The sequence below is a fragment of the Chlorocebus sabaeus genome, chromosome 20, assembly GCF_047675955.1.
Source record: "Chlorocebus sabaeus isolate Y175 chromosome 20, mChlSab1.0.hap1, whole genome shotgun sequence".
In the NCBI taxonomy this organism is placed as follows: Eukaryota; Metazoa; Chordata; class Mammalia; order Primates; family Cercopithecidae; genus Chlorocebus; species Chlorocebus sabaeus.
Genome location: NC_132923.1, coordinates 12625168 through 12649795, shown reverse-complemented (window position 1 = coordinate 12649795; position 24628 = coordinate 12625168). Strand labels below are relative to the sequence as shown.

General features: G+C 40.2%; 1 protein-coding gene and 1 non-coding gene across 7 annotated transcripts in view; both read right to left on the bottom strand.

Annotated features, from left to right (window-relative positions):
* Positions 1 to 24628, bottom strand: part of ARNT (aryl hydrocarbon receptor nuclear translocator) — a 64834-nt gene continuing 40206 nt past the window's right edge. For 4 of the 6 annotated variants that reach the window (XM_037997995.2, XM_037997997.2, XM_008019284.3 and 1 more), the window contains 14 exons: positions 23086 to 23151; positions 22594 to 22679; positions 20660 to 20736; positions 19842 to 19976; positions 17308 to 17382; positions 14019 to 14170; positions 8466 to 8576; positions 7896 to 7968; positions 7617 to 7737; positions 7324 to 7426; positions 6795 to 6942; positions 4592 to 4754; positions 3369 to 3535; positions 1 to 1996 (listed from right to left, as the gene is read on the bottom strand). In XM_037997995.2, the coding sequence (XP_037853923.2) occupies positions 1907 to 1996; positions 3369 to 3535; positions 4592 to 4754; positions 6795 to 6942; positions 7324 to 7426; positions 7617 to 7737; positions 7896 to 7968; positions 8466 to 8576; positions 14019 to 14170; positions 17308 to 17382; positions 19842 to 19976; positions 20660 to 20736; positions 22594 to 22679; positions 23086 to 23151 (1567 nt within the window). In that variant the 3' untranslated portion in view covers positions 1 to 1906. The remainder of the gene's footprint in view (positions 1997 to 3368; positions 3536 to 4591; positions 4755 to 6794; positions 6943 to 7323; positions 7427 to 7616; positions 7738 to 7895; positions 7969 to 8465; positions 8577 to 14018; positions 14171 to 17307; positions 17383 to 19841; positions 19977 to 20659; positions 20737 to 22593; positions 22680 to 23085; positions 23152 to 24628) is intronic. The other 2 variants (XM_037997996.2, XM_008019287.3) reach the window with 1 other exon arrangement.
* On the bottom strand, positions 2474 to 2581 carry LOC119624556 (U6 spliceosomal RNA). The gene has a single exon (XR_005240721.1). It is a non-coding gene; the product is annotated as a U6 spliceosomal RNA (small nuclear RNA).

Here is a 24628-nt window from a genome sequence, read left to right as displayed (position 1 = left end):
TTTTACAAAAGGAAAAAATATTTTGTTTCAAAATCTTTGCTACATGTCATTATTTTTGCCACTGTAAGGCTTAGCACAGATGCCAGCAATACAGAAATGGCCAACAAGAAAACAAAACAATCAAAAATAAAACCCTGAAGGAAAAGCAAAAACAAAACCCCCAGAGCATCTTCTCGCTATCCTCCCCTTCCCCAAAAGCCCTATAATAACTGTACAATATTATAGTCCTGATCACATTTAAAAACAGTCGGTTATTAAAAAACAAGGGTTCCATTGGAAACTCAACTTTTTGGTTTCGTAAATTGTGATATAAATATATATGTATACTGTAAGTGTGCACATAGAATAAAAAAATAAACTGTCTCCTTTTTTACTCCACTACCTGGCACCGGACTGGAGACAAAAGGAAGGGAAACCCAGCAAATGGACATTACTTTGGCCTCTTCAAGGCCATCCTTGCTCCTCAGTCCCCATGACTACATTTAATATATCTTCTCATTAATTCAGTCTTGCACTTTAGCTACTGGCCAAAGCCAATTAAAAAAAAAAAAGCTGATATCTTCGACTATTACCTGAGGAAGGTAAAGGGTGAGGGTAGTAACCTGTATCCGCATTTATATGGCTATTGTTAATTACCAAGTGACCCTGTTGAGATGGGTGTCCAGGCCCCATCTATCATACGGAATTATTATACTTGCACTCTAAAGCAAAACCCAATCTCAAGATTGGAGGGAGCAAAGATGAAAAACCTCTTAGGGCCCGAAAGACTTAAATCTCAGTTTCTTGCTAAACTGGGTATTTTGAGTACGGGATGAAAGAGGCTACTTTGCAAGAGGGCTTCGTATTTGGTTTACACTCCAACAGTGAGGATTTTCACTGGGACGGCTAATCCAAGAAGTTGAGTTTCCATGCAGAAATAACCTCTACAGAACACACATCATATGTGATTCTGACAGAAAAATGCAGCATTATCTTTATGGCCAAGTCTTGGGTTTCAGAAAGTGTTTATCTTGCCAGTCTATTTAGGTAATGTTTGCAGATTTTCCAGATAAGGTGAGAGCACCAAAAGCAGGAGTAACCCAGCTTTATCACTGAATGTGTTCGATAACAGAACCGTATCAACAGCTGACTTTCTATATTTGCTTTACAGTTGTATATTGGCTGGGCATGGATGCAAGCGCAGCAAAGACATTTATTTAAATATTCTTTGGCTGCAATACTAAGTGGAAAATACCTGGAAGATTTAACTCCTTAGGACTCTTTGAAAAGTACACAGAAAGACAAAGATAAAATCTGGGACAAATTTTGCATAACTCCCTAATAGGGAGAAAGAGTGAAATACAGAAGCACGTGCGCACACACACATACACATACACACTCTCTCATTTACTCACATGTTTCTTTCCAGAGGGATTGCTCACAGGCAGCAAAAAGAGCCTATGCTCACTTGCTAAAGCCCCATATATACCTACCACGTTTCATGGTCCTCAAATATGAGGACATTTCTCCTCTCCTCCACTCTCTTCAGAATTTCTTTCCAAAAACAACCCATACTATCCAAGGCAAACAGTGGATGTCAGGTTCTTCTAACCTGCCTCTTGATCTTAGCACAAATCAACACTATACAATTTCAGGTCAGGAGACATAAGGAAAGGTGTTTTAACTTCACCCAGCCTCAAATTTTCAGAGAGTCCTAAAAGCCTTGGAGATTCATTCCATTTCTTCTATAAATGTTACCTTAGAGAGGCATCAGAGCAGGGGAACAGCCAGAAGGGAAAGGGGGTACACGTCAGGGGTGAGGGAAGGGAAGGGAGAGGAACTTTTATTCTGTTTACAGAAAGATTTGCTTTTTAAAAACAAACAGTGATTTTTTTCTCCCCCACCCCTTATCCTCACCCCAATAGTTCTATTCTGAAAAGGGGGGAAACATAGTTAGATCAGGGAATTCTTCATTGTTGTAGCTGTTGCTCTGATCTCCCAGCATGGACAGCATCTCCTGATAAAAGAAAAAGATTAAGTTTGGGTCACACACCCTGATCTCTTACACTTACCAAGTTCTACTCCACCATTCCCCTGCACTACCATCCCTGACCCCGAGTCTTTGCTGTGCTCTCTTAGCCTTCCTTACTTCCAACAACTTTGACTCCTTTAGATTGCAGCCTTTTTTCCTAATCCCTTCTGTCTTCCTCCTACAGTTCCACCTTTTTCCTTTTCCTAGTTCTCAATATTTTCAAAGGGAGAAAAATCTGCTTGCCGTATTTCATATAACCCCCTATAGACATATATGGAGTCTCTTATCTTATTTGTTTTCCACCAAGACCTGTTTTGCTTTCTTTCAATCTTTGCTTTAAACCAGCGCTTCCTTTGTCCTGCCTAAGATTACTCCATTCACTCTTGCAGTCCCTCAGGAATTGTGTGAATAGACCATTATGGCTATAATCAGTATGTTCTATTTCATTTACTTTTTATAATTTTTTAAATGGAACACTTCATGAATTTGTGTGTCATCCTTGCACAGAGGCCATGCTAATCTTCTCTATATTCATTCCAATTTTAGTATATATGTTGCTGAAGTGAGCACTACTTTTTATTTTTAATCATTCTATCTCTTTTAAACCCAAAGCTACTATGACTTGGGTATGTGGAGCTATTTGAATGAGCTAAAGTAACTTTCTTTGGCATCTTCCTATAGTGCTAAATTTGTCTGTTCTGGTTAAATGGTATGCATTACACTCAATTCACAATCTTTGTTTATTTGTTTGACAGGGACAGGATCAGGCTAGTTGCTCAGCCTGGCTTTGAACTCACGGCCTCAAGTGATCCCCTGCTTCAGCCTTCTAAGGGGCTGACATTATAGACACAAGCACTACTGCCTCTAGCTTCCGCAATATATTCAATAACTGACAGTGATCCCTTCATTTATCCCTCTCTGTCTTCTCACATATACTTCCAACCAAACACCTCAATCCAGGCATGCTTCCTTCACTGTCTCTCCTCCTCCCTGACCCTTTCTCTCCCAGCTTCTAATTTTCGAAAGTCTTTTTTTTTGTTGCTGTTGAGACGGAGTCTCACTCTGTCGCCCAGGCTGGAGTGCAGTGGCCGGATCTCAGCTCACTGCAAGCTCCGCCTCCCGGATTCACGCCATTCTCCTGCCTCAGCCTCCCAAGTAGCTGGGACTACAGGCGTCCGCCACCTCGCCTGGCTAGTTTTTTGTATTTTTTTTTTTTAGTAGAGACGGGGTTTCACCATGTTAGCCAGGATGGTCTCGATCTCCTGACCTCGTGATCCGCCCGTCTCGGCCTCCCTAAGTGCTGGGATTACAGGCTTGAGCCACCGCGCCCAGCTCGAAAGTCTTTTTACTCTCTTACCTGGAAGACCTCAGGCTGGCCAGGTTGCTGTGCTGACGGTTGTTGAACATGTTGCTCACTAGAACTCGAACGATGATGAGGCTGCTGGCCCTGCCACTGTGGCCAGACACCCACACCCTCTGCTGTCCGTGTCTGGAATTGTCCTGCAGTCTGTCCAGTCTCAGGAGCTAGAAATACAGCAAGGAAGAATAAACAACGCCAATCTACACAATTCCACTGTGTACTAATGCCACAAGTAAACAACTATTGGTAAGCCATTAATTTACCTAGGATAACTCTGTTCTTCTCTCCACCAATCAATGCCTTTTCTATCTCAAAACTCAGCGCTAAATTAATTATTCTTCTCCAGGCAGCCTTTCCATTGAGTCTTTTACTCATTTAGGTTAAATGTGTACACTATTAAATGTATAAAAATGTACATGATTTTTGTTATATGTGCTAAAGTATTTTTCATGTGGGTAGGTTTTTTTTTTTTTTTTTTTTTTTTTTGAGACGGAGTTTCGCTCTTGTTGCCCAGGCTGGAGTGCAACGGCGCGATCTCAGCTCAATGCAACCTCCACCTCCCAGGTTCAAGCGATTATCCTGCCTCAGCCTCCCGAGTAGCTGGGATTGCAGGCATGTGCCACCATGCCCGGTGGAGACAGGGTTTCTCCATGTTGGTCAGGCTGGTCTTGAACTCCCGACCTCAGGTGATCCACCTGCCTCAGCCTCCCAAAGTGCTGGTATTACAGGCATGAGTCACCATGCCCAGCTGGTAGGTTTCAAATTCTAAATAGACTGGCCGGGCGCGGTGGCTCAAGCCTGTAATCCCAGCACTTTGGGAGGCTGAGACGGGCGGATCACGAGGTCAGGAGATCGAGACCATCCTGGCTAACACGGTGAAACTCCGTCTCTACTAAAAAATACAAAAAACTAGCCGGGCGAGGTGGCGGGCACCTGTAGTCCCAGCTACTCAGGAGGCTAAGGCAGGAGAATGGCGTGAACCCAGGAGGCGGAGCTTGCAGTGAGCTGGGATGTGGCCACTGCACTCCAGCCTGGGCGATAGAGCGAGACTCCGTTTCAAAAAAAAAAAAAAAAAAAAAAAATTCTAAATAGACTGTCACCTTGCATTTCCCTACAATTAGGTCAGTGTGCCCAGAACACAGGCAAACAACTTTAACTACCAAATCCTTTCTCTTTAGCAGTGCGATTTTCCTGTTACTCTCCTTGTGGTCTGGACTCACCAAAGTTAGATCCACGATTGGTGAGACTAGGGTAGGCAGCAGCACCAGGCGATGCAGTTGGAGCACCAGGGAGGGACATGGAGCTGAAGGAGGGTGGAGTCTGAAAGTTGCCCACACCAAATTGGGAAGTACGAGTCTTAGCAGTAGCCTGGGTAACCACCTGCTAAAAAGAGATAGAGAGGGGATACAGAACAAATACAGCATTAACATCATTGCACATACCATGCCTATGAGAGTCAACACTGTCAATCACTGCATCCTTCTGAACCAAGCTCATCACTTATTTCCTATTGTATATTTCTTCCAATTAACTCTCAATCTCTCTTGACACTATTTTTTAGGCAGCTGAGATAAAGGTACAAAAAGTAATGAATTATGGGATTAATAAAAGTTGTAAGAATTAAATGAAAGTATCTTATAAACTGTGAAGTTATACAAAACTAGAGGCATTCGTAACAGTAAAGTATTATATGCAGGCCAGGCGGGGTGGCTCATGCCTGTAACCCCAGCACTTTGGGAGGCCGAGGCAGGCAGATCACCTGAGGTGAGGAGTTCGAGACCAGGCAGGCCAACATGGTGAAACCCCGTCTGTACTAAAAATACAAAAATTAGCTGGGCATGATGGCATGTGCCTGTAATCCCAGCTACCCAGGAGGCTGAGGCAGGAGAATCATTTGAACCTGGAAGACAGAGGTTGCAGTGAGCCAAGATTGCGCACCTGCACTCCAGCCTGGGCAAAAGGGCAAGACTCTGTCTCAAAATAACAACAACAAAAAAAGTACTATATGCAAAAAAAAAAAAATATTCTGCACCATTATTCAGTCTGTTCTGCATTCATTTGTTCCTAATGATGTATTTTTTATAAAAACTATTTTCTCACAAGAGTTGTGTATATGCATTATAGAATATTTGGAAAGTGAAAGAAAATATAAAGAAAATAAGAATCATTCGTAATTCCATGGTAAACATGTTTGGATAATTTCTTCCAGTTTCTATTTTCTCGTGCATTTTGTACACAATTGAGATCAGATTGCATATAACATTCTGCAGCCTGCTTTTGGTTTTCACTTTTTAAAACTATTACTTGTATAACATAAATATATAGTAATATTAAAGAATATTTCTTTAGACAATGTATTTATTGTGCATTATATTATATATATGAATATTATATAATAATTTTTCGGCCGGGTGCAGTGGCTCACGCCTGTAATCCCAGCACTTTGGGAGGCCGAGGCGGGCAGATCACGAGGTCAAGAGATTGAGACCGGCCGGGCGCGGTGGCTCAAGCCTGTAATCCCAGCACTTTGGGAGGCCGAGACGGGCGGATCACGAGGTCAGGAGATCGAGACCATCCTGGCTAACACGGTGAAACCCCGTCTCTACTAAAAAATACAAAAAACTAGCCGGGCGAGGTGGCGGGCGTCTGTAGTCCCAGCTACTCGGGAGGCTAAGGCAGGAGAATGGCGTGAACCCGGGAGGCGGAGCTTGCTGTGAGCCGAGATCCGGCCACTGCACTCCAGCCTGGGCGACAGAGCGAGACTCCGTCTCAAAAAAAAAAGAATTTAAAAAAAAAAAAAAAAAAAGAGATTGAGACCATCGTGGCTAACACAGTGAAACTCTGTCTCTACTAAAAATACAAAAAATTAGCCGGGCATGGTGGCGGGCACCTGTCGTCCCAGCTACTCGGGAGGCTGAGGCAGGAGAATGGCATGAACCCGGGAAGCAGAGCTTGCAGTGAGCCGAGATCGCGCCACTGCACTCTAAAGCCTGGGCAACACAGCGAGACTCCATCTCAAAAAAAAAAGAAAAAGAATGTTTGAACTTTTTCGTAAAGAGACATCACTGTAAGTTAGTCATTAATTTTCTCCTTTTTTCCTGCCTTATGGAGTCCTAAACAAAGAGGAAACATCTTAGAATTTACTCCAAAACAAATCTGAAAATCGGACGTGCTCAAAATGTTCCAAGTGAGCAATTATGATTTAAGGTGAATATTTAAGATAAAAACCACAGACTCTACTGAGATTTTTTTATTATCTGTGATTTTTAATTAGCTACTCTCAACAAAGATGGAAACTGGAAACTGGAGAACAGGGGTTGTGGAGAAGGTATTTAAAATAAAAAACACTGATTTTACGTATGGGAAAAAAGCCCAAACAAACAAAAAATAATACACAGGGAACAAACAGATGATAGGTTTTACCTGGGCAGAAAAGCCTGAGCGAGTAGTAGGGGTCCAAGTTGGGGTTGCTCCTTGGGTGGGGTTGGAGTGGCGGGAAATCTGGGCCAAGATCTGTCCTGCAGAAGCTGATGGCTGGACAATGGTTACAGGAGGGGCTAGGCCACTATTCCTAGGAGTGAATAAATGAGGTAAAGGATTAAAGGGATAGATTTATCACAGAAGCCAGGAATCAAAGGACAATCTAGTGCTATCCCTAGATCCCTCTGACTTCCTGCAGGTTAGGGAAAATTTGATAACAATTTGGAAAAGACAAGAAAGACTGACAGTCACACACTGACCAGGACACACAGAGATGGAGCCTAGAACATGGCAATAGGACAGGTGCAAAGAAATAGAAGGAGGAAAGGCAGCTTGTTTGCCTCACGCTAGGCCCTACAAGCTTCACTGCTTTTTCTGAAATAACCAGAGAAAGCAAGGGAAGAATAAAATTTGGATTCAGCAGCTGAATCCCTCAGGGCCCTGTAAAGCAGCACATATATACGGGGCTCACCTGAAATTCTCTGCCGGCCGGGGGGTAGGAGGGAATGTGTTGCCCTGGGAGAATAGCTGTTGGGTGGCAGGGACAGTGCTGGAGGAGATGCCTTTACTCTGATCTGTGGACCAAAAGGAGTTGGGGGAGGGCCAGTCAAGGGGCTGTAGTATATTAGTTCAGCAAGTTCCTATTTACTCAGGTGGTATTACGATTAAGTGGAAAAACACTGAAGATTACTGATTGGGCAGTGGCATGCCCATCAGTAAGTGATCTAAATGAGAATTTAAAAGGATAATGAGAAAGAAACATACCGGCATTGATGTTGTGATAGATTTCTGAAAATCTTGGATCTCTATCCTGGGCAAATAAACCATCTGACTTCTCAAGGGGCTTGCTGTGTTCTGGTCCTGTGGTTGTCACAGGCTGAACAACCTGTGGAATACAATGATAAAAATAACCATTAAAGATTTAACATGATGATTCAATAACCCCGAAATTCATATAAAACATATGTACATTCTAACCAGTACTGGAGAACACTTCCTAAGTAAATACTCCCTATCCTCTTCAACGAAGAGGACACAACTCACCTGGGAATGATTGTAGCTGGCCAGTCCATCTCTTCCTGGTACCATGTCCAATTCTGTTTGCTGTTGCTGCTGCCTATATGTCAAAGGCCAGTTGAGAATAGGAAAAAAAAAATTTTTTTTTAAAGAACCTGGAGAAAGAACCTTAAAACAAATCAAACAGGCCAGGCATGGTGGCTTACGCCTGTAATCCCAACACTTTGGGAGGCCGAGGCAGGTGGATCACCTGAGGTCAGGAGTTCGAGACCAGCCTGGCCAAAATGGCAAAACCCTGTCTCTACTAAAAATACAAAAAATTAGCCAGGGGTGGTGGCAGGCACCTGTAATCCCAGCTATTGAGGAGGCTGAGGCAGGTGAATCACTTGAACCCAGGAGGCAGAGGTTGCAGTGAGCCTAGATCATGCCATTGCACTCCAGACTGGGCAATGAGAGCAAAACTCCTTCTCAAAAAAAAATAAATAAAATAAAATAAAATAAAATATTAACCAACCAAACAAACAAAAAATATATGGGATTGCAAATAACCACCCCCTGGGTGACTGCTCAACAGATGATTATTTGACCATTTCTTACCTGGGTGCCAGCTGTCCTGAGCCCATCTCCAGGGGTAAATTAGCTGTGGGACCTAGCTGTGGCCTCTGGATTGTGTTGGAGAGTGTAGGCCGTGGTTCTTGGCTAGAGTTCCTAGGAAAACAGAGTAGACAGTAAAGAGGGGGTGGAGGAGGAGGAAGGGGGGAGAGAGAGAGAAAGAGAAGAATCAGATTTTGTATGTAAAGCTCTATAGATTCATCTGTAGGTGGAACAATCAATAAATCCTTCATTAAAGTCCAATCCTACAGTTAATCTAGGGTGTCAGTTTCAGCAAATAGAAACTATGTTCTATGACACAGGGGTCATCTTGTTGGGTTCTAACTCCTTCTAGGTATTCAAAACCTGGTTGTTGTGGATGTGTGTACATATTCATATAAGGTATTTTTTAAAAGCATAGGTAAAAAACTGAAAGTACGTACACTGTACATTAACAAAGACTACCTGGAGTGTTAAAATTTTATTCCTTCTCTCTGTATTTTTCCTTACTTTCCACATTTTCTATAAAGAATATTTATTTAAAAATAAAATACTAGCCAGGCACGGTGGCTCACACCTGTAATCCTGGCACTGTGGGAGGCTGAGGCAGGGTGGACTGCTTGAGCTCAGGAGTCTGAGACTGGCCTGGGCAACATGGTGAAGCCCCCGTCTCTACAAAAAACACAAAAATTAGCAGGCATGGCGGTGGGCTCCTGTAGTCCCAGCTACTCAGGAGATAGGTAGGAGGATCGCTTGAGCCTGGGAGGCGGAGGTTGCAGTGGGCTGAGAGAGCACCACCACACTCCAGTCTGGGTGACAGAGTGAGACACTGTCTCAATGAAACAAACAAACAAACAAAAAAATCCCTAAAAGCTAATTAAAATTAATCATGGTAGGGAAAATGATACATAAACATGGAGAAAGCAATTATTTCCAGAAACTCATGTCCTTAAAACGGCTTAAATTTTTAAAAATTTAAACAAAATGGAAACACAAAAATGATGGTTGTTGTGTAATATAAAGATGCAAAAAGACAAAAATAAAGAGCTACAATGACCATGACCATCCACTTGAGTCCTAAGTTAATAAAAATTTCTAACTCAATCCACTCTGTTATACTAAGTTAGCAAAGAATTAAACTTTACAAGTTCTAAAGACTGAATTGGACAATACTGTTGTCACCAGGTATTATTCATACTTGCTACGTAGTCATAATCTAAAGAGCTGGATTCAAGGCCAATTCTACAGAAAAAGGATTAAATGGCAAGGTGGTAACCTGACAATTGATACCTACTAGATGGCTATAATAAACAAAAAGACAGTAACAAGTGTTAACAAGGATGTGGAGAAATCAGAGCCCTTGTACACTGCTCCTGGGAATGCAGAATGATGGGGCAGCTTTGGAAAACAGTTTAGCAATTCCTCAAAAGGTAAAACAGAGTTACTATGTGGCCAGCAATTCCACTCCTGGGTGGAATTCAAGAGAATAAAAACATATATCCACACAAAAACTAGTACACAAATATTCATGAAAGCATTTTTTCAGCTCCTTATCCCTATTTTACAGATGGAAGCATTTTTGATAACCAAAAAGTAGAAACAACCAAATGTCCATTAATGAACACATAGACAGTATGTGGTATATCCATACAATGAAATCTTATTTGGCAATAAAAAGAAATGAAGTAGGCTGGGCGTGGTGGCTCACGCCTATAATCCCAGCACTTTGGGAGGCCAAGGTGGGTGGATCACGAGGTCAGGAGATCGAGACCATCCTGGCTAACACGGTGAAACCCCGTCTCTACTAAAAATACAAAAAACTAGCCGGGCGTGGTGGCGGGTGCCTGTAGTCCCAGATACTCGGGAGGCTGAGGCAGGAGAATGGCATGAACCCGGGAGGCAGAGCTTGCAGTGAGCTGAGACCACGCCACTGTACTCCAGCCTGGGTGACAGAGCGAGACTCCATCAAAAAAAAAAAAAAAGAAATGAAGTACTGATACATGCTACAACATGGATAACCTTTGTAAACATTATGCTAAGTGAAAGAGGCCAGTTACAAAGGAACTACATAGTCTGTGATTCCATTTATACAAAATGTTTAGAATAGACAAATTTATAAAGACAACAGATTCATAGTTATATAGAACTTCAGAGCGGGGGGAAAGAACAGGGAATGACTGTTAACTGATCTAGAATTTGTTTTGGGGGAATGAAAATATTCTGAAATTAGACTGCAGTAAGAGTTACATAACTATGTGATATACTAAAAAACACTGTATACTTTAAATGGGTGAGGTGTATGGTATGTGAAATATATCTCATAAAACTTTTTTAAAAAGCAGCTGAGAAAGAAAGGTCAAATAGAAAAGTGCAAAAGAGAGGAACAGTAACTAATGAAAGAGGAGGATGTAGCTATGCTCTAAAGAAAACTGACCAAATCAGGCCCACTGCCTGTTTTTCTAAATAAAGATTTACTGGAACACAGCCACATTCTTTTATTTGTCTATGACTGCTTTCATGCTACAGCAGAGTTGAGTAGGTGGAATAAAGACCACATGGCCCACAAAGCCTAAAATATTTACTATCTAGCCCCCCTTACAGAAAGAGCTTGCCTACCCCTGCTCCAGAGGAAAATCCTGTCAGACTAGAGCAATAAACTGGTGTACAAAACATAATCTTTTCCAGAAAGAGCTGATACATAGAATTGAAACATAAACCCTTCCATCTCAGGACCTAGTCTCTGAATTATTGTTTGTAAAATCTTATTCTGGCGAGGTGCAGTGGCTTATGCCTGTGATCTCAGCACTTTGGGAGTAGGACGGACTGCCTGTGCTCAGGAATTTAAGACCAGACTCTGCAACATGGAAAAATCCCATATCTACAAAAAATACAAAAATTAGCCAGGCATCTTGGTGGATGTCTGTAGTCCCAGCTACTCAGGGGACTGAGGTGGGAGGATCGCTTGCGCCTGGGAGGTTGAAGCTGCAGTGAGCCATGATCACACCATTGCATTCCAGCCTGGGTTCCAGAGCGAGACACTTTCTGAAAACAAAACAAAACAGAACAAAAACAAAAACAAAAAAACCTCACTCTACTCTGATCAGCTATCCCAAATCCTATAAGTTGGAAAATGAGGAACTTCAAACTAATGGTGTTTAATACTAGAAAAGTGAGGAGAAGGGAATAGCTTGATAAGACTAAGAAGAGCTGGTACATTAGAAATCCCAACATTGGAAAATGCCTATGTGATATTATGAAATACAACTGATTGCTGAACATGGAGGCTAGGGGCACCCACCCCTGTGCCGTCGAAAATTCGACTGTAACTTCTGACTCTCCCAAAACTTTACTACTAATAGCCTACTGTTGGCCAGAAGCCTTACCAATAACATAAACAGTTGATTAACACGTTCTGTATATTGTATGTATTATGTACTGTATTCTTACAATAAAGTTAAAGAGAAAATATTAAGAAAATCATAAGGAAAATACATTTACAGCACTGTACTGTATTTATCGTTATCATAAGCTTATATCATCTTACAAGATGACTTACAAGATGAGTCATCTATATGAAGTGTCAAGCAACCACACCTGCAGACTTCATTCTACAGTACATATCAAGCAATTCACCTTTTTCTTATAATGTCATGACTTTTCCCTGCTTCTTGGGAAGACTTCCAGCATCACTAGTGGCACTTCATACTGTTCCCAAATGTTATTCAAGGTTTCAGTATTGCACTAAACATGATGAAAAATATGCAAGAACCAAGAGATTTCACTTTTTACTGCAATATGCAATTTATGGGAGTGAATTGCTCATGAAGAGATGATTAGCATCACACAGAATTTTAAGCAAACTGGCAACAATTGAGCAATAGGAGGTGGCTACAAAATTATTACAATAGTATAGTATATACTACCGTTAACTTTACACAGTTATGATTTAAAACTGCATCTTTACATTTGTTTACATTTCTCTCAACTACAAATGGTGCCATTGTACAAATGGTGTGTATGTATACATTGTGATGCATTTTTACTTTTTTTTTTTGGGGAGATGGAGTCTCACTGTCACCCAGGCTGGAGTGCACTGGCACGATCTCAGCTCACTGCAACCTGCACCTCCCAGGTTCAAGTGATTCTCATACCTTAACCTCCCAAGTAACTGGGACTATAGGCACGTGCCACCATGCCCAGCTAATTTCTGTATTTTCTTTTTTTTTTTTTAGTAGAGACAGGGTTTCACCACTTTGGCCAGGTTGGTCTCGAACTCCTGACCTCAAGTGATCTGCTCAACTCGGTCTCCCAAAGTGATAAAGTGATGGGATTACAGGTGTGAGCTACTGCACCTGGCCAGCATTTTTACTTTTTATAATAGATTTGTATATGTTGTATGGTAGTAAATGATAAAATAGACTAGAATTTATATATATTTACTATATTCATGCATGACATGCCTAACTTTTTCTAATTTTTTCAATACATCTAGGCTATGTAGCTTATTTTCAGGTTTTTCAAATTGTCACAAATATCAAAAGAATTTTCCAAAACATTTACTGAAAAAAATCCATGTATAAGTGGATCTGGATTTTTACCAATTAAAATCTTTGGAATCTTCAGTGTGATAAGTGTCTTTCTGTCTGCTAATGAGTTGACTGAAGGCCGGCAACCCCTAGGTAGCTTCAAGATGGGGGCTTGTCCATGGAAAGATCAAGGCAAAATTAGAGGGTTGGGACTTGTAGCCCTAACCTGCAACCTCATGGAGGGAAGTGGGACCTAAGGTTAAGTTGATCACCAATGGCCAATGATTTAATCACTCATGCCTACATAATGAAATTTCCATTAAAACCCAAAAGGACTGGGTTTGAGGAGCTTCTTAATAGGTAAACACATGGAAATCCCTGGAGGGTAGTCCACCCAGAAAGAGTTTGAAAGCTCTGTGCTCCTTCCTCCTTACCTTGCCCTATCTATCACTTCATCTGATGTTCACTAGTATCCTTTGTAATATCTTTTATAATAAACTGGTAAACATAGGTAAATGTTCCCCGAGCCATTCAAGCAAATTGACTGAACCCAAGTAGGGGGTCATGGGAGACAGCTGGTCAGTTAGATGCACAGGTAAAACAACCTGGGGCTTGCAACTGGCATTGGAAGTACTGTGGTACTGCATCCACAATTTGGGGGATCTGATGCTATCTCCGAGTAGATAGTGAACTGAATTGAATGGAAGGACACCCAGGTGGTGTCCACTGCAGAACTGATCGCTTGATTTTTTTTTTTTCTTTTTTATCTTTTTTTGAAACGGAATCTCACTCTGTAGCCCAGGCTGGAGTGCAGTGGGGTGATCCCAGCTCACTATAACCTCCACCTCTCAGGTTCAAGCGATTCTACTGTCTCAGCCTCCCGAGTAGCTGGGACTACAGGCACATGCCACCATGCCTGGCTAATTTTTGTGTTATTGCTTGATTGTTTACCCCTCACATAGGGCATCAGAAGTATTTTGTGTTGTGAGAGTAGAGGAAAAACAGTTTTTTCACGCTCCTGTATAATACATACTTCACATTGGTGTTGGTACAGATGATGTACTCAATTTCATCTGAGTAAGGGTTCTGGAAAGTAAAGGAGCTGGTTCTCATCCAGAGCCATTCTTGGTTCTTAGACCGGAACCGGAACATGACAGACAGCACTTGGCCTTTTAATTTCACCACCTGGAAAAGTTTTCATGCCATCAGTGGAACTCATAGAAAATTTTCATTACAAAAATAAATAAAAATTTTCCCATTTCTACAACCCTAAAACTCTTGTCATTGCCTTGAGGCACCAGTATTTTTCAATATTAAAACAAAATGAGAGTAAAAACTAAGTGATTCAATATGGAAGCATATTTCTCATGCTTCCTTTCATCTAGAGTGCAGTGGTGCGATCTCTACTCACTGCAACCACCACCTCTCAGGTTCAAGCGATTCTCCTGCCTCAGTTTCCCAAGTGGCAGGGACTACAGGCACGTGCCACCACGCTCGGCTAATTTTTTGTATTTTTAGTAGAGACGGTGTATTCACCATGTTAGCCAGGATGGTCTTGATCTCCTGACCTCGTGATCCGCCCACCTCGGCTTCCCAAAGTGCTGGGATTACAGGCGTGAGCCACTGTGCCCAGCCTTTTTTTTTTGAGACGGAGCCTCGCTCTGTCACCAGGCTGGAGTGCAGTGGCGCAATCTCAGCTCACTACAACCTCCGACTCACTGGTTCAAGCAATTCTCCTGCCTCAGCCTCCCGAGTAGCTGAGATTACAGGCACGTGCCACCATGCACAGTTAATTTTTGTATTTTCAGTAGAGACAGGGTTTCACCATGTTGGCCAGGATGGTCTCAATTTCCTGACCTCGTGATTCGCCTGCCTTGGCCTCCCAAAGTGCTGGGATTATAGGCTTGAGCCACTGAGCCCGGCCAGAGACTCAAGCTTTCTTATTAGGTTCGTGCAAAAGTCATTGCATTTTTGCCATTAAAAAAAAAAATGGCAAAAACCACAATTTCTTTTGCACCAACCTATTACTATTCTAGTCAAAAAGGAATAATACTTATTTCCAGGAAGGAAAAGACTGTTTCCCTACTTCCCTTGGGAAATCCATTAAAAATACTCTGAGCTACCTTTACAAGTCTATACCAGAAATTGGTAAGTTTAATGACATTGAATATAGCTTACATGTTGCTCTTCAGTCCTATTTTTTTCCCTGAAATCTGAGAACATCTGTTTTCATTTTTTTTCTTTTCTTTTTTTCTTTGAGATGGAGTCTCACTCTACCGCCTAGGCTGGAGTGCAATGGTGCAATCTTGGCTCACTGCAACCTCCGCCTCCCGGGTTCAAGTGATTCTCCTGCCTTAGCCTCCTGAGTAGCTGGGGACTACAGGTGTGCCCCACCACACCCAGCTAATTTTTGTATTTTTAGTAGAGATGGGTTTTCACCATGTTGGCCAGGCTGGTCTCAAACTCCCGACCTCAAATGATCTGCCTGCCTTGGCCTCCCAAAGTGCTGGGATTATAGGCATGAGCCACGGCGCCCAGACAACATGTGTTTTCACAGTATCTACAGAGGTTTCCATAAATAAAATTAAGTTGGCTTTAGTCTTGTTTTGCTTTTTAAAAGTAATTTAAGTTATTCTATTTTTTATTTTATTTTATTTTTAGACAGTCTTGCTTTATCACCCAGGCTGAAGTGTAGTGGGGCAATCTTGGGTCACTGCAACCTCTGCCTCCTGGGTTCAAGCAATTCTCGTGCCTCAGCCTCCCAAGTAGTTGGGACTACAGGCATGAGCCACCATACCTGGCTAATTTTTGTATTTTTAATAGAGACGGGGTTTCAAGATGTTGGCCAGGCTGGTTCAAACTCCTGGCTTCAAGTGATCACCTGCCTCAGCCTCCCAAAGTGCTGGGATTACAGGCGTGAGTGACCATGCCCCGCCAATGTTAGGTTATTTTACATACTAGTCTCATGGAATAGAAAATAATCTTTTAACTCTATATTCCTAAAAATTAAAAAATAAAAAATAAAAAAACAGTATTAGAAGCCAACCACCTATTTTGTAATACTATGTATCAAATACTGGGTGATGTGTTTTATATTCATTACCTTATTTATCTTCCCAACAACCATCTGAATTAAGGTACTATTAATATATTCATTGTATCAGTAAGAACACTACTGAGACTTAAAGAGGTTAATTGACTTGTCTAATACAAAGTAAAAACCATTATCGAAAGCCATGTCTATAAAATTCACCAGATATTTTCAGGAGCTGAAGCCTGAGAATGACAATTAACAGTCAGCTTATATAATTCATTACAACTCTCACTCATCCATAAAAGAACCGTCTAGGCTGGGCGCAATGGCTCACGCCTGTAATCCCAGCACTTTGGGAGGCTGAGGCGGGTGGATCACAAGGTCAGGAGATTGAGACCATCCTGGCCAACATGTTGAAACCCCGTCTCTACTAAAAATACAAAAATTAGCTGGGCGTGGCAGCGCGTGCCTGTAATCCCAGCTACTTGGGAGGCTGAGACAGGAGAATCGCTTGAACCCGGGAGGCAGAGGTTACAGTGAGCCGAGATCACACACTACACTCCACCCTGGCGACAGAACTAGACTCCTAAAAAAAAAATTAACTGTATAAAATGAATTTTTCTACTACAAGCTTAGTGAAGTATACCGTTTTCTTTTTTTTTTTTTTTTTTTTTTTTTTTGAGACAGAGTCTAGCTCTGCCATCCAGGCTGGAGTACAGTGGTATGATCTCAGCTCACTGCAACTTCTGCCTCCCCGGTTCAAGTGATTCTTGTGCCTCAGCCTCCCGAGTAGCTGGGATTACAGGCATGCACCACCATACCAGGCTAATTTTTTGTATTTTTAGTAGAGATGGGGTTTCACTGTGTTGGCCGGGCTGGTCTTGAACTCCTGGCCTCAAGTGATCCACCTGCCTCAGCCTCCCAGAGAGCTGGGATTATAGGTGTGAGCCACGGCGCCCAGATGAGAACATCTATTTTCACAGCATCTACAGAGATTGGGTGCATGAACCACCATGCTTGGCCCAATAGTTTAAATACCTTAAAGACAGCTCCTTGGATACAGTTAATTGAATACAAGACAGTAAATAGCCAAAGCCAAACAGAAATACCTTGGGGATTATCCATAATTTCAAAGTATTAATCCTTTTCTATTTCTTAAAAATGCAGATTAAGTACTAAAGAACATAAAACTGTAGTGCCTGCCACAGTGTTCAGTTAATCAGTAGTCAATATTTATGGAGTGAATATGATAAATATTTATTCAGAACCAAACCAGGAAAAAAGTTACCTGTTGGAAGCTGTCTCTTAGAAGCTGCTGGTCTTCAGGATGACAGAATTCCACAATATTCTTTCCTAAGAGTTCCTAGAAGAAAGAAAAGTATGATATACACTTTTTTTTTAAGATGGAGTTTTGCTCTTGTTGCCCAGGCTGGAGCACAATGGCGCGATCTTGGCTCACTGCAACCTCCGCCTCCTGGGTTCAAGCAATTCTCCTGCCTCAACCTCCCAAGTAACTGGGATTACAGGCATGTGCTATCACACCTGGCTAATTTTGTATTTTTGTTTAGTAGAGACAGGGTTTCACCATGTTGGTCAGGCTGGTCTCGAACTCCTGACCTCAAGTGATCCACCTGCCTCGGCCTCCCAAAGTGCTGGGATTACAGGTGTGAGCCACCATACCCAGCCAAGATATATACTTTTATGGTCATCTAACTGGCCTGGTCCATCAGCTGGGGACCTGGATTTTATTTCTTCTGTTTTGATCCTAAGATTATAGTTAAGCGTGGAGGGAAAAATAAGACAATAAACAAAAGATGAAATATACTAAAAGAAGATAGAATCTGTTAAGGAGCTGGCTTCTAAAACATTTTTCTTTTTCAGAATATTATATATTTATTTTAATGAGATTATAAATTTTAGGTATAATTTATATTCATAATTCAGCCTTTCTAAGTGTATGATTTGATGATTTCTACTAAATTTATACAATTGTGCAATGATTACCACAATCCAGTTTTAGAACACGTTCACTGCCTCAAAAAGTTCCCTTGGACTATCTGCAGTCAATCTCTGTTCCCACTCCCCTCCCCAGCCAACCACAAATCTGCTTTCTGCCTCTCTAGTTCTGCTATTTCTACAAATTTCATATAAATAAAACAAAACAGTATGTGGTCTTTTGGGTCTAGCTTCTTTCACTGAGCACGGTATTTTTGAAGTTCATCTACATGGTTGCATTATCAGTAGTTTATTCCTTTTTATGCTCAGTAGTATTCTAACATGGATACAACACAGTTGTGTATTCATTTACAAAATGTTAATGGACGTTTAAATAGTTTCCATTTTTTGGCTATTATGAATAATACAGATATGAACTGTGTACAACTATGTACAAATCTATGTGTGAACATGTTTTCATTTCTCTTAGGTAGATACTTAGGAATGAAATTGCTAGGTAATAGGATAAGAGTGTGTTTAGCTTTGTAGGAAATTGCCAAAATGCTTTTGCAAAGTAGCTATACCATTTTACAAGTCTATCAGCAATGTATGAGGGTTCCTTCCAGCTTCTACACATTTTCAACAATACTTTTTGATTATAGCCATTCTAGTGGGTATCTCATTGTGATTTTAATTTGCAGTTTCCTAAGGGTAAAAAGATGTTGAGCATCTTTTCATGTGCATAAATGCATATTTATTCTTTGGTCAAATGTCAAGTCTTGTGCCCTTTTTTACCAGCTGTTTGTCTTAATGAGTTATTTACATATTCCTGGTACAAAGCCTCTTTCAGATATATGATTTGTAACTATTTTCTCTCCATTTATGTCTGGTTTTTTTCATTTTCTTAATAATATCCTTTAAAGACGGCAAACTTTAATTACAATTAAATCCAATTTATCATTTTTTTTCTTCTGTGAATCATGCTTTTAGTGTCATGTAAGAAATCTTTTGCTTAACTCAAAATCACAGAGATTTTCTCCTAGGAGTTTATTTGTAACTTTAGCTCTTACACATTTAGGCCTTTGAGCTGATTTTGTAAATTGTATAAGATCTATGTGTTTTTATTTTTGGGTGTGGTTTTTTTTTTTTTTGCATACAGATATCGAATTGTTCCATTTGTTAGAAATATTTATTTTATCCATTGAATTGTCTTGGCACCTTTGCTGAAAATTAGTTGACAAGTATAAGAATAGACCTTATTCTGATCTATTGATCTATGTCCTTACACCAACACCACAGTGTCTTGGTAATAGCTTTATAGTTAGTGTTGAATCAGGTAGTGTAAATTCTCTTTGTTCTTTGTTTTCAAGACCTCTTTTTCACCAACCTCTTTCACATAGCCACAGCCAGAAGTCTTTCCTTCCCACAACCCTTTTAAAAGTTTATATGATGAGTCAATTCAGAGATGGCTAACTGGTCTGTTGCAGGAGTAAATTATAATAACTGGTGCTAAATCTGCATGTTTTATGGGCCATTATTCATTTAGGTAATAACGTGAATTATCTAAATGTGGCTATACTGGTGTAACTAATTAATATGAGTACCTTTGAATCATTATCTGTATTAATATGAATAACAAAAAATAAATACATATTTGTACCTGCTGTTCCCACCTGGTTTGACAAGCCATATTTCTCTACATGAGATGACAGTCCTAATAGGAAGCTGAAAATAATGTTAGGTACTAACAGAATATGATGATCTCTTTTTCTCAACTGAGGTTGGTATGTTTTGGCTATCTTAGGAACTACATGATTACATAATCTCAAAACAGCCAAAGGAAAATGGAGGCCTAAGTATTAGTGATGTAATAGCTCCAGCTCTCACCTGCGGTTGGTAGCCAACAGTAGCCACACAGCGGTGATCCACAAAAGTGAAGATCCCCTCAATGTTGTGTCGGGAGATGAACTCTGTTGGTTGACAAACATTACTCATGTCTGTACAATTGGGAGAACTAGTTACCTGAGAGTGAAGAGATAAAAATGAGGTAAAATGACACCAGTCTTTACAGATGTATTTCCTATCTCCTCATGGTCTTTTGCATACATATAAGATTCCGTTTTAGGACTTTCTAAACATTCACATTTTATCCAAAAAGGAAAAAAAATGACAATCACAATCAGACAAGGCATAAGGTCTAGCTCTACTCCCAAACATTTACACTTTACCAAGTTAGTAAAGTAAGAATAAAGTTTATTCAACCCAAAATCCACATACTTTCATCTAGCTAGGCTGAGCTCATTACTCAGGCTGATATGGTACAAGTAACCAAGAAACTTATCTATACTTATGAAAAAAAATCAAAATAATTCCACTTTCCTAATGTTAGTCAGGTAATGATAAAATGAAAAGGATCTTTCTTCTTTTGTACAAGGGGAAAGGAGATTAACTGGAAATTGAAAATTAAGCATAGTAAAGCTAAAATTAAGACAAGGGGAAAAAGATCTCCCTCCTCTCATGCTTTTCAACTTCTACTTAAGTCCAAGAATAGCAATGGTCACTATCAATGCCATATTCCTTCAAATTTTTACAGTTTTGTGGAATTCTTCATTTGTATTCAGAAAGTAAAAGAAAATTAACAGGAACGAGTCCTGAAGATTTTTTCTAATTGAAAGGGGATATACATGTGGAAAATTCATACTTGCCTGCAATCTGCCAATGGCCACTAGGCAAAACTTGCTTCCCTGGCCAGCCTCTGGGTCATCATCTGGGAGGGAAACACCTTCAGAAAGGTGAGGTTAAAAGGTTTAACAGGGACCTCCAACTCAAATGCCTTCAAAACTCAGACAAGTAAAGATTCAAAATAGACCTATTTATGGGCCAGGCACCGTGGCTCACGCCTGTAATCCCAACAATTTGGGAAGCCGAGGTGGGCAGATCACTTGAGGACAGGAGCTTGAGGCCAGCCTGACCAACACGGTGAAACCCCATCTCTACTAAAAATACAAAAATTAGCCAGGCGTGGTGGCGTGCGCCTGTAATCTCAGCTACTTGGGAGGCTGAGGTGAGAGAATCACTTGAACCCAGAAGGTAGAGGCTGCAGAGAACCGAGATCGTGCCACTGCACTCCAGTCTGGGTGACAGACAGAGTGAGACTCCCTCTCAAAAAAAAAAAAACAAAAAGCAAAACAAAACAAAATACATCCAGTTATGAAGAGGCTAAGCATAAAGCAATAGAGAATGATAAATAAAAATAAAAATAAACAATTACATAAAATTTACCATATATGCTAGTCATTGTTTTAAGTATTTACATATATATTGATTCCTACCTTTTACCCATGTTAATTATAGTAAACTGGAACTACAAGTCCTACCCAGAGTATTCTAAAAAACGATGCTGGCCAAATAAGGCATATATGAAGACATCCATTCTATGACCATGTTATAGGCAGAAAATTTATGCTTTGCCTAATCTGTGACTTTTAAAGTTAGAAAGCAACCCAAAACGAAGTTATACCAACCATCAATAGTTATTCATGTCCCTTGGAAAAGAGAGAAACCCATGTTTTACAGAGAAAAGGAAGAAGACTGCATTTCTCCCCTATTGTTTGCACAGTTATATTCTTTTTATCCAGAAAAATAGTATTCCTTGATGCTACACAGAGGTATGAAAGATAACATACTTTAAATGTATGGATTATGTAGTATATAGACTAAGTAATTCAAATGTCATTACTACTTCAGTGAAATTTTTTAAAATTACATTAACTACTTTTATTGGGTACCTGCCATATGCCAGGCACTGGGCTAGATGCTTTCCTTAAATTAAATCTAATCTTCACAAAACCCCTATACAGGATGTACTAACTCCAAATTACAGATGAGAAAACTGAGCTTTATAAAGGTCAAGCAACTTACCCTAGGCAATGCCACTAATAAATAACAATGACAGGAATCATATCCAGGTTTCTCCACGTCCAAAGTTTAACCTCTTTCTGAAACACATCACCTTGCTTCTCTTTTCTCTTAGTTTCTGTCTCCCCCAAATCCCTATTGTCCAATAATATCCATGCAGCAGGGAAGTAATAAAGTTGCTAAGATTTGGAAACTCTGACAAGCCAACTTAAAACGTTGATTCCTGCAACCCAATCACCTTTCTCACATTCCGTGTTTGACCTCAAGTTCTAGTAAAGCCAATCTGCTCAAAGCTTGATTTAAAGCCTTTGCAGAGAATATCCTCAGTAAGTTATTACAATAAAGGCATTTCCCCCTTTTCCCTCAAAGTCTTGTTCCTAGTTTAGAAAGCTTTCTCAAATTAACTGCATTCAATGTCTATGCTTCTTTGCAAGAAATGCTTAGAACACATATGTTCAGTATAAATTTGTGCATTTAAAAACCACATTCTGTGACATAGCCAACATTGAATCATTTTCCAGCCTGAATTATCTATCTCCTCAACTGGAATAAAAGCTCAATAATGGAAGGGAAAGATTGTGTATTTTACTTTCCTATTTTCTTTCATATTATACAAAAGTACATTTCATATACCAGGTATATATAATAAATATTAGCTTTCATGGACTCTGTGAGAAACCAACGGTACTAAGGGGAAATATCTACTGTTTCACTTTCTTACCTGCTGGGGGCCAGGCCTTGATGTAGCCTGTGCAGTGGACCACCACGAAGTGAGGTTCCCCATCCTTTACAGAGCCAAGTCCATTCCTAGAAGAGTTACAGGAATTAGGGGAAAAAAAATCTACCCAGTAAAACTCAAAGGGCAATGCTGGCTTAGTACCTTTAAGTTTAGGCTCTTAGGAGTTTACAAAACAGGATAATCAGCTTTCCCACCCAAAAATGACCACCACATTTTTACCCTTGCCAAAGTAAAGTAACCAAAAGGTATGCAGTAGGAGGAAAGCAGGTAAAATAGCATAGCAACTTCCTTAAACAGGATTTTCAAGAGAAGTTTTAGAAGTTTAGGAAAATATTGCCAGAAAAAAAAGTAACTGGGAGGTAAGGGATGAAAGTGAGGGATGCTGAAGGAACGACTACAGTAAGATAGGTAAAAGTGTGATAATCTCTACAGGTATTTGGCCATCCCTTTGGTTTTCACCACTTAGGATCTCACCTGCATCTGTTCCTCACAAAGCTCAGCCTATTCACAGAAACTGGGTCCACAGAGCTACTGCCACACCTGTTTCAAAGAACAAAGAGATTAAAAGCAATCAGGCTGCACTATCAAAGAACTTTCCACAGTAATAGCAGAATAACAGGCTCTGGATACAATTAGACATAGAAAATTGGTAATGCTTCTAATAATGAAGGATAAAGGTAAGTCAGGTTTAATATTTCTAGAACTTTTAGAATTTGAAGTCAAAATGTTCCATATATTCTTCAAATGCAAATAATCTCAACATCAAGAGTTGGTAAGCTTTTTCTGTAAAGTACCAGAGAGTAAGTATTTTCAGCTTCATGGGTCAGAAAGTCTGTTGCAACTAGTCAACTCTAGCATTATAGCATGAAAGTAGCCATAGATAACATGTAAAAATATGGGCATGGCTATGTTCCAATAAAACTTTATTTACAAACAAAGGGCTGTGGTTTGCTTACTACTGCTCTACATTAACCACAACTTAATGTAATTGCTATAGTTCATTATTATCTCGCTCTTGCCTATGTCTTTGCATTAGCCATGTCCACATATTGGGATACTCCTGCCAATGCTACTTTCCCTCTCCCTATTCTATAAAATAAAAATAAAACTTACATAGGGTTAATACATGTCATGTTCTGTTCTAAATATCTTTACATATATTAATTCATCTAATCTTCATAACAACTTTATAAAGTCAGTATTAACATTATTGCCATTGAGATGATTAAATCAAAGCATAATGTAGTCATGTAATCATCCAAGGTTTCAGAAGATAGCATCAAAGCTAGAATTCAAATCCACAGAATATGGATTAAAACAAAATCCAGCAGTCTGAGTCTAGAAGCTACTCTAAGTTACAAGCTGGGCACAGTGGTTCAGGCCTGTAATCTCAGCACTTTGGGAGGCCGAGACAGGCGAATCACTTGAGGTCAAGAGTTTGAGGCTGGCCGGCCAACATGGTGAAACACTGTTTCTACTAAAAATACAAAAATTAGCCAGCTGTGGTGGCATGCGCCTGCAATCCAGCTACTCAGGAAACTGAGGCACGAGAATCGCTTGAACCTAGGAGGTAGAGGTTGTAGTGAGCCAAGATTACGCCACTGCACTCCAACCTGGGCAAAAGAGCAAGACTCCGTCTCAAAAAAATAAATAAATAAAAATAAAAATAAATCACTAAACCATATAATGTTCAATTTTGTGCCTCTCCAAGCAAACCTTTAATATCCTACCCATAATTTCTAGCAACCATCCTTTTAGTACAATGTAGTCAATTTCCATTATATAACCTGAACTTTGTGACCCCAAGACGTCTTTTGTACCTGTTTAGAAAGGACCACCATCTTTTCTACAGAATCCTAAAATATACAGTATATAATTTATAAACACTAAACACTAACTGAAAGACATAGGAAGTCTCAAATTTCTAACCAAAAACAAAAAGAAGAAATGATCTGAGTAAATGGATATTGCCTTGTGTTGTAATGGGGAAAAAGTACAGGTTTTGTAGTCAGACAAC